General features: G+C 31.8%; 1 protein-coding gene across 1 annotated transcript in view; it reads left to right on the top strand.

The window, feature by feature from the left end:
* Window positions 1–1253: 1253 nt before the first annotated feature.
* LOC126777701 (putative mediator of RNA polymerase II transcription subunit 15) overlaps window positions 1254–11483 on the top strand; it is a 42083-nt gene continuing 31853 nt past the window's right edge. The window contains exon 1 of the mRNA XM_050500845.1: window positions 1254–1613. Coding sequence (XP_050356802.1) covers window positions 1433–1613 — 181 coding nt within the window. The 5' untranslated portion in view covers window positions 1254–1432. The remainder of the gene's footprint in view (window positions 1614–11483) is intronic.

The following is an 11483-nucleotide window of genomic DNA, read 5'->3' as shown; positions in this document are numbered from 1 at the left end:
ACGGCCATCGCAGTGGTTTTAGTGGGTAAGAATCCCACGTAACCCGGTTCCGCCCATGCGACCCGGGTACCTTTCTGAAGGTTTCCACTGCGAGAAAAAAAGGTGTAAACATACATTTTTTTTTAAATATATAGGCTATCGCTTGACTGTTATCACACCTGATGGAAAGTGAAGATACAGTCTAAGGTGAAGCGCGTTTGCTTAGATGCCTATTCACTCTTAATCTCTACTGGTGGTAGGGCTTTGTGCAAGCTCGTCTGGGTAGGTACCACCCACTTATCAGATATTCTACCGCAAAACAGCAATACTTGATATTGTTGTGTTCCGGTTTGAAGGGTGAGTGAGCCAGTGTAATTACAGGCACAAGGGACATAAAATCTTAGTTCCCAAGGTTGGTGGCGCATTGGCTATAAGCGATGGTTGAAATTTCTTACAATGCCAATGTCTAAGGGCGTTTGGTGACCACTTACCATCAGGTGGCCCATATGCTCGTCCACCTTCCTATTCTATAAAAAAAAAAAAAAACTTGAATGTACCCATATTGTACGTGGTGGGGAAAACGAAGGTCGGGAGGGTATTCCAGACCTAAGCGGTGTATATCAGAAACGAGGAAGCAAATCGTTTCGTACCTGTCTTAAATATGTTAACTACGTACGGGTGCATCTTTCCGATGCCTCGTTGTTCTGTGGTAAAAAGGTGACGAGGGAACCAAATTGAGTAGTAAAGTTAGTTTATATATATATTTATTTATAGACAAGACAAATATATTTATTCACTGCTCTCTAAATAGTTATTTATTTAGGACAACCAGCAGTAGATACATTAGATAGGCAAATAAACAGAGATTGAAAATTTATTCGATAAACGTTGAACAATTGATAATAAAAGAAACAATTAATAAAACAACTATAATATTAATATAGAGACCTCGATCATTCAGTAATAATAACAATGATGTTTTTTTTAATATATAGTCACGCAACGTAAACTTTAGGATGTTTTCTTGCCCAAAAATAATTTACAAAACATAATAATATCGAGTATCATTCGATAGTAATCAGCTTACTACTTTATTCCTTATTTCAATATAATTTAAATCACGGCTGATAATAAGAAATTACAATACTTATCTAGTGCTTTAAAGTACACAAACCATTCATAATTCGAGGGTTTTCTTGCAAATCGACTTTGTGATAAGGGAATTAGTGACAACGTATCGTGAATTGTCGACTTATTTAATATAAACCGAGCGAACGTAACAGTCTTATAAACGCGTCGCGCTAAGACACTTCACCGAAAACTTGTAAAATACAGATTCAAAATAATCAATTTTCGCGCGCTTTTTTTATTGACCGACAGTGACATTTCGTTAAAAAAGTTTGTACGTTATACACAAATACAGTTATATATTTTTAAATAACTTTTTTTGGAAATGGAACAAACCGATATTGATAACAGTGTAATTGTTAAAGAAGTTACCGACAGTATCAATAGTACAGAAAAAAGTAACTCGACTGAAATGGATACAGGACGTGTCTTAGGACTTTTACCAATATTTATATTGATATTAATAATGTTTATAAGAATAATATTTGTGATATACAAAAGCAATGGTAAGTTTCCTTCTTTAAATTTTTAGATTTTTTTTATTGTCTTAAATTTGAACAGTTGGTAATTTATACCACAAATCATATTATATATAAAATATTTTAATTAATTCATATAATAATGCATACGTGATTGATGATATGACATAAATATAGATATTAAATTATTTATAATACAATATGCATATAATTACTATAATTAAAATAAATGTCATATTATGAGAGCATAATTCAATAGATTATTTAACGTCATTAAAATATTGTGTAGAATGTAATTAAAAAAAAATTGTCGCTATTAAATTATTATAGCACTTATTAGTATACAGAATTTACATTATATAAAAACTTCTTATTTATTCAAGAATCAAATTAGGATGTTTAGTCAAAGGCGTGGAAATAAAACAAAAATGTATATTAAGGTCGTGAGAATAATTAAATTAGTTACATTAAAATTAATTTGCGCATTTGTGAAACAAAGTGCTCTACAATACGTCATGCTAACCACTTGTAACATAAGCGTTGAACATTTACTTTTAATATTTACTGGTCATCCATTTATAGAAAATACGTGACGTCTTCATTATATCATGTCATGATTTAACATAGAAATGACTGTAACTTTCATTGGACTTAAATGCAATATTATAATATTAATTTCCGTCCGAGGCTTTGTCCGCGTATGAGGGGGGGGGGGGATTCGCTTACAACTTGTATACAAAATTTCATGATAATCGATTGAGTAGTTAAGACGTGTAAGCTTAACAAACAAACTCACTTTCGTATTATAACATTCAGAAGAATAAAATATGACAATTTATTATTAAATTTAAAAATGGAATATGTTTTCAACTAATACATACTTCTACAGTATAGATCATTTATAAGGTTGCGATAGAACGCTAAGCGCAATTACCATGAGTAATTAAGTTTTTGTAATTATTGTGTAAGCTAAATGTGTATAAAAACATAGACATATATACTAGATTATGCACATTAGAGGTCTGTAGCTATTAATTTATAATATTGTACCTACCGGTTGAATCGAACTACAATTATTGTAATGTAGAACTCCTTCCTAGAATTTATATATAATATTATTGAGGAAACAACGATATCAATCTGAAATAATAATTATTTTTAAATAATAGTCAGTGCAATTTTAATAATAGAGCTATCTGCGACTTTGTAGTAGATTTACCTTTACCCCTTTTGTTTATAAGTCTAAATTACTGGTGGTAGGGCTTTGTGCAAGCTCGTCTGGGTAGGTACCACCCACTCATCAGATATTCTACCGCAAAACAGCAATACTTGATATTGTTGTGTTCCGGTTTGAAGGATGAGTGAGCCAGTGTAATTACAGGCACAAGGGACATAAAATCTTAGTTCCCAAGGTTGGTGGCGCATTGGATATGTAAGCGATGGTTGACATTTCTTACAATGCTAATGTCTAAGAGCGTTGGTGACCACTTACCATCAGGTGGCCCATATGCTCGTCCGCCTTCCTATTCTATAAAAAAAAAATAAAAAATAAATAAATGCGCAGTCCATTTTTTATTTTCAATAAAATTCTCTCGGAATCTCAAACTGTCAGTATGCCAGAGGCAGAATAAAGAAACGCCATATATAATAATAGTGATTTAAATATTATCATTATTATACATTATTATTTTTTATTTTTTAATATATATATATATATATATATATATATATATATATATAATAAATTTATCACATTTTAATTATAATAAATACTAAGTTAATTATGACGATATAAATAGCTGTATAGCCTGTTTTTTCTGTTCAAATATTATAATCAACTTTATTTAATTTAATTTATTTATTTAAGGAAAACAACAGCATGATACAAATTATGTTGACATTAAAAATACAATATACAGACAATAAAGCCAATTACTGTTTTCCATTGAATTATGCAAACCTTAACAGAATAGCAACACACTACTTATTAAGAAATTATTAATAATTATAAATATAAAATAATTTTTTTATATACTAACGATAATGACATGAAATGACTACAATTTATTTTATGTTTAAATTATAAGACATTTGTCTTTCAAACTACCTAATTTGTTATAACAAAATTTTGTATTGTGTTAATGTTTCGAATAATAAATAAATTGGCGCGTCTCAAGTTTCATCCAATTTAGCAGATTAGGTTTATTAGATTCGCTAATTGAGTCACGTAATGTATTTGTAAGTTTTCAATGTCTTCCAACTCATAGACAAATATCGGCGCCATCTTGATATGGCAGTAAATGAAGGATGTATTTTTTATTAACTTATTAAAACGTTCAATCACGTGTTTCTGATCTACCCATGTCGAAAAATAAGCATTCCATTGCAATCTGTGTCAAGGTAAAAAAGTTTGAGGTCTTATAGAATTAATTTATTTGAATGGCAAAGTTAAAATATCAACGAGTAATTGTTGTTACAAGACAGTAACATATATATGTGGTTTAAATTGAAAGCAGTTGCGATTGCAATTCTAATTATCTATACAAATAAATAAAATTGTGGCGTCGCTTATTAAGGGCTGTTTGCGAATTTGCAAAACCAAAATATCCACCTTTTTTATTTTGATCAATGCTGCTACTTATAATATAATTTGTTTATATACATATATAATTAAAAATGCATTAATATTTCGTCACGCACTGATTTTCACGCTGGCGAAGCCACGGTCTTTGCTAGTATAAATATTTTTATATATAGTATGTTAGGTATTATAGGTACTAAGCTATTTTTGACAATCTATCTATCTGGCACAAAATGCATATCTGTATCGTTATAGATATGTTTGGAAAAACCTATGTCTAGTACCTCATACCGAAATACTATAGTTACGAATAATAATAATAATGTCGTCCAGACCGATTTCGGCCACGGCGGCCAATCTCAAGAGAGATTAGCCAACTACGCAGGAGATATTATAGTGCACAAGTGTGTGCGCAAACACAGGTGCACTCTCTTTTCCCTAACTCTCATAATCCGATGGGACGGCAATCCGACACGACCGGAAAGAGTTCAGGCGCAGGACCAACGGCTTTACGTGCTTTCCGAGGCACGGGAGTGTACACACTTCCAACTTCCAGACTCCGGGCTGCTACTGAGAATTTTCTGACAGAAAAACTCAATAACTTTTTATTGGCCCGACCTGGGAATTGAACCCAGGACCTCCGGGTCTGTGGCCTTATATCAAGCCACTAGACAGTCAATAGTTACGAATAAGGGTGCGATTTTATGTGAAGTTATCTGATATGTCCGATATCTACACAAGACCGTGCACTTTTAACCCATAAGCCCATACTTCAGACCTTCTTGGTGATTTATTTTATGCCAATATTTTTATACGATCACAATTACATGAATATTTATATTTGTATGTATTTTAAATATATAATTACATACATTCTTTTAACAATAATCTCATTTTGTTATTAAATAGTATTGAAAAAAGATATATTGTGAATCCTTTGATGTTGTGTTTTAACGTGAATAAGTATTCGTATTAATATAATTTATTTAATATAATTAAAAGTAAAATAACAGCCTGCAATTGTACTGCTAGGCTCTCTGTCTGATCTTTAGGAACAGCGTAGCTATTCATTATCAATATATTAGGTTCTTACATATGCAATTAGCGTATTGTCGGACTGACCACTTTGGTCTGAAATATCTTCTCTATGGTTAAGAATTCCAAATTTAAATTTATAAATTCATTTAGCTGGTAGATTTGAGTTTTGAAACAGTCATTCATTTGTTTTTTCCTCATTATTTTTTTCTTTGGAGTCGAATATTACCGCACAATGGAAAACATGAAATATCGCTATATTTACGAGTACGAGTTCTACCGTGGCACCAGTGCTGCAGAAACAGCTCGAAGGATTAGTGATGTGTACTGCGCTGGTGTCGCAAAAGAAAGCACGGTACGTTTTTGGTTTCAACGTTTTCGTTCTGGAAATTTCGACCTGCAGAACCAACCACGGGGTTGGTTCTGAATCTAAAATTTGGCCAAACGATTACGGCAGATACCTATTGTCAGCAACTGCAAACCATGAAGGAAGGACTAGCTGCTAAACAACCGAGATTGGTCAATCGCTCTAGGCCACTGCTGCTTCACAACAACGCAAGACCACACACTGCACAACAAATAACCACTAAGTTAGATGAGCTACAATTGGAATGTCTGCGACATCTACCGTACTCCCCGGACCTTGCTCCAACAGATTACCATTTTTTTCGGAATTTGGAAAATTTCTTACAAGGAAAAAAATTCAACTCCGATGCGGCGGTCCAAACCGCCTTCAAAGAGTTTATTGATTCTCGCACCCATTGTTTTTTTTTAGTAAAGGGATTAATGAACTACCTATGATATGGCAAAAGTGCATAGATTACAACGGTGCATACTTTGATTAATTAAATATATTTTACAAAAAAAAAAAAAATTTTTTTTGTTCCTCTCGTATAAAACGCCAATTTCATATGTAAGGACCTAATATAATTTAAAAAACCATTCTCTTTTGATAGTGGAAACTTGATCATAAATACTGATCTATTAATACGAACAATAATATTATCATGTGATTTGTGCGGCTCTAATTTGACAATAATGTCTTGTGAACTTGAATCACGCGCTTTCAATTTTGTCTTCACTTTGTTATATTGATAAAAATCTTTATAGTTATCGAGTAATACGGATTTGTTAAATTACATTGTTAGATGTTTTGTTTATAACAATGTTAACGAATGTTATATTTCTTTGTAAACTTATATAGACTACACTGAAATGGGACTTATGTACATTCACTTTTGCAGAATTTGCGGTTAAAATAATATTAATTCAGATAGGTAAGGTTCGCCTCTAGGTAAAATGTAATGAGCAAATGGATCACGACCGCCTATAGATATGGACACTGTAAAATATATTAACCAGAGATGGTTTTTTTTTTAATATATAGGCTAGCGTTTGACTGTTATCACATCTGATGGAAAGTGAAGATACAGTCTCACGTGGAGCGCGCTTGCCTAGAAAATGCCTTTTCACTCTTGACTTGAAGGTACCCGTATTGGAGGTAGAGGGAGGATTCCAGACCTCCAGACCAGTTACGTCGCCAATGTACCAACAGTCTGAGATCTCAATGACCAAATTAGGTGGTCCTAATTTGGTAACTGAGATATTGACCATTGTGCCTGTAGTAGCACTGGCTCACTCTCCCTTCAAACATATATATATATATTATGTTTCTATAATATATATATATATATATATATATATATTATAGAAACTATCCAGCATACTTAGTTTCTTTTTTTGTTACGGTACGGTAATATATATGTATATATATATATTAAATCCACAGCCTATCTACAAACAATATTTACAATTATTTTGAAAGTCTTATCTTAAGCCAGTTTGGATATTTTTATTTAATCTTAGCCTAATTAGTAAATTATTTAAAAACTGAAAAGATAAAACAAAATGATTGGTAGACAATTTACGATAATATAGTATCAATTTACGAAAAAAATAAATATACAAAATTATGAACCTCATTTCTTTCTTATAAGCAAATTCCTTAAAATGATTTTCTGTAGCGAAAGCATTAAAAATACTTATCCGTATTACTTTATCTAAATGTTATACAAAGTGGTATAAATTCGCACAAAGGGAAGTCACACCGACAGTTTAATACGTTGCACGTGACAAAGGGAATGAGATAGGAAAATTGTTTCCGTTATATTGTCTTACGATCGATTTTTATTCCAGCAAATAGACATTGAACAAAACGATTGTTGTATTTAAAATATTTTAGATCCGAGCTCAGTGGATTTCACGTTGGTCTTAGAACGCTGGTTCAATTCCAATTTATCCTATCTATCTATATATATCAAAGAGTCTGATAGTTGATATGTTAGCATGTTTTTATTTCCAGGCATTGTCACATATTTTATCGTCTTTCATTTGTTTTCCTTGTATATTTGATCGGATTCTGGATTCCTAGACCGGTTTGAATGGTATTCGCCTATAATGCTCTTTATTATTGATTGTTTGTTCATATTTACTTATTATTTTTTAATGTGTAAACATCTTGGCGCTCGGCCATTACCGGGCTAACTGAGAATTCGTGCGTAAGATTTCGAGCGTAAGATGACGTCAGCGTTAGATTTGTTAATGTGTGCGTAAGATCGGTACACGGTAGAGGTAGGGCTAACGAGAGGGACACCTTGGGGTTTTAGTCGGTAAGAGTCCGACATAACTCCCTCGCCTCCCCGGGCGGGGAAGTATCCGAAGAGGATTTCCCCAAGAAGAAAAAAAGCGACTAACTGAGACTTAGAGCTCACATCAATTTACGTCAGTAACTTGGCACTGACACTATTTTTTAAGTTAAATGTAGGCTCGCAACAATATAATTTCAACTTATTTAGATCATACTTTTAGCAAACCGATAACAACAATCAAGATTTTATTTTTGATTCTTTATGAATTACTTTAAAGACCGACTTATAAATAAATGATAAGCCGTCATATGACTTCAATGACGCATTATCGAGTGTTCGCAATTTGACAGTAAATGCTGAACCACTTGAGTGTGAATGTCGGTTGTTTTGTTCTTGAATGAATAGCTTAGCTTTATTTAGATAAATCGTTAAATCTATGTTGCATGTTATTGCCTTTGTTTTATAGCCCAACTTGTACTTGAAGGTTTAAATGTATTTAATGAATATCATTTATTAAAAGCAATATCGTGACTGTTTGATTGTCAATGAACTACTTAATTTGAGTTAAATTTTAACTGGGTTTTGCAATCTTCGGATCGCGACCCGAATCAGACAGTGGCCTTTTTAGATATTCCTATCCATTTATTTCTTTTGTTAAATTTGCATAATGTACATATATATATTAATGTACATATATAACAATATATATAACATTGATTTCTGTAATACAGGTCTTTGAGCCTAGCTCAGAAATCAGGGACTTGATGATACTTTGTAACTTTTTATGTGAATAAAGATTATTTATTATTATTATCAATAATATAATTTTAAATTATTAAAAAATTTAATATTTACATTTATTTCTAAAGTTACCTTTATTCTGTTTCGAAACTATTCAAAGAGAAAAAATTATCGAAATAAAATATTTTTCTCGCTTGTCAATATAATTATTTTATCAAATGTTTTTGAAGTCTAAACACTTAATATCCAGAGGAACCGCGAAGAGAGCTGCAAGTTCAGCAAAATCGGTTATTTTGTTTAATAACGTTTCGTAGTGCTACGAAATAATTTTGAGAAATATTGATTTTGAGGGGGCTTTGCCACCGACTTTCAATCGTCAAGTTTATGCAACTATTTAAGCACATAACGCAAGTTAATCATGGACACATAGCATTCTGGTATTAAACAAATGCATGATTTGAAAATTGAACATTGAAAGTGCTTTTGAATAAATAGTCATTTTACGGAGCTGTATGGTACATATATACAGACATACAACATACCGTTTGCATACATAATTAATTACCTATTGTATTAGGATTATAATCCTATTGTGTCATATTTACAATAATAACTCCCTTTAGGTTGATAAGATTTCATTTCAGGTAAAACCAGTTGCTATTTATTTAATGAGATGAGACATTAACGGTTTTATTTGTAAACATGTTTTAAGAGGGTAGTTAATTAAACACCTATTTCTCTCCTTCTGCTATTATTGATGTGGCATTTGAAAGAAGAAGACGCAGCATTGTATATCTAATCGCCAACTAAACAACGTAGAAATCGAAGTGGAAGTTGTCATATATGTTTTGGTTTTCATGTAAAAAGTTTTTATTCCATCCATATAACTCGCCACTTAATGGCACTGCTGCACTTTAATCACTATACCATTCACCGATTGCCGAAAAATTATTATACTAAAAAAAAAACAATTTGCAGCCTTACTAATTAATTATTAACCCACGTACTGGTAATCTTGTAAATCAAGTACTGCAATTAGATACAAAGCAATTCGATCGACTTTACTTCACATTTCACTTAATGTTATGTAAATAGGGCGCCTTATTCACGAAGGTCAATCAAAGCATGACGGTTTGAATTATTAAAAGAAAAACGCACAAGGCGTCATGAGCGGGCTTCAAGCCCCCGCCCATCTGGGGGCGCTTGTCAGGAGTTCGGCCGAAGCATTGGTCTCTTCAGTCATGAACGCAAGTGCCTTCGCGATGCTGCTTATGTCATCTGTCAATATATATATTAGCACATTTATAAAAATCATTTGATTGGTTATATTAATACCCGTGGAAATTTTTGACATATTCGCGCTTCTTTCTACCTAGCGCCTCGAGCGATCGCTTCTCTCGCTCTACCCCAGGGACGGCGCTGGTTGTATTTATGAGTCATTTTCGTCATTCCATTAATAACTTATCAGCTTCAATGATTTCCTATTATAACAACGATAATTGTAAAGAGTTAATCTTAATAGCAAACATTACATTTATTTGCATTGAGATAAAATTTCTATGATAAAAAAAGATAAACGACCATTTCACGGCCAATACAATATCATAATAGTGATTTAATTATTATCATAGCTGCAACATTTTAATTCCATAGTGCAGAGAAGTTGATCTATTTCGCGGCTTTTTTTAATTATACAATTTTGATTGTGCAAAGATGATAATTTATGAAGCTTATATTTAAATTTCCTATAAAAACTATTTAGTTTATTTAAAATGAACTCGACAGAGGTGCCAGCTGATGTGGTTACATCGATTTTGATTAAAATAGTGATAACACCAGCAGTAATAACGTTAATATTATTGTTATATCTATTATGGAAATGTTATAAAAGCAATGAAAAAATGTGAGTATTTGTACTTGTTTTTATACATATAATAATTATTTTTAGTAAATACTAAATGACGTAAGATCTCCCGGGGCTTCATTGTGGGCATTTCTCAGAGAAATGTTCTATGTCCGTGTCTCTTACTGTTTTTGAAAAAGTAATTGCTTATTAACTTTTAGTCAAAAGCACGTAAAAATAAACTTGTAACTTATGTAGATACGGCTCGTCTGTTTTAGTTATTATCACAGTATAATGTCCTAAGACACAATGGGGTAATGCAGTTATCGAGACATAAATCTTCCACGACCGAAGATCAGCCAAAGGCTTTGCGGGATTTTTGAGTATTGAGAATATAACCCTGCCAGTTTTCTGACTCCAGACAGCTATTAAGGATTTCTCATTAGAAGATATATATATAAAATATCAATCAAATATAAAATAGGTAACGTAAGGAATAAACATTAAATAGTTTAATAGCATGTCGTATGAAGTACTTTTAACCCTATGACCTTATAAAGGCGTAACTATTCGGCCAGCAGTAATAGTTTAAGCTTCAATCAATATTTTATGGATATCATTAATTGTACAATGATTTCGTTCTCATTGTCATTAAAAAACATTATTTAAAAAAAAAATCTTCAACCACGCTGGGACACGACATCATCGGAGCTACGTCCATAATAATAAAATATGAGACATTAATAATAATAAAGATATGTATATTTATCAGTTATCAAACTTAACGCTAGATGACGGTATATATAATAATATAATGTTTGATACGCCATCTAGTGGTGAATAGTCGTACTATAAAAATACTACTTTTTTTATTGTCATATAGATGGCTGTTTTTAAATGTGTTGACAGTTTGGACAAAATCAAAATAAATAATTTTGTAAATTATTATAGTGATATAAGCTATATAACTTTTTTGTTTAGTTAGAATTAACATTAAACAAATAGCTTCGTTTTGGTTTGTTTGTCAAATGTTAATAAACTATGTTTAA

Source organism: Nymphalis io, chromosome 23, assembly GCF_905147045.1.
Source record: "Nymphalis io chromosome 23, ilAglIoxx1.1, whole genome shotgun sequence".
NCBI classification, from domain to species: domain Eukaryota; kingdom Metazoa; phylum Arthropoda; class Insecta; order Lepidoptera; family Nymphalidae; genus Nymphalis; species Nymphalis io.
This window is presented reverse-complemented; position numbering and strand designations above follow the sequence as displayed.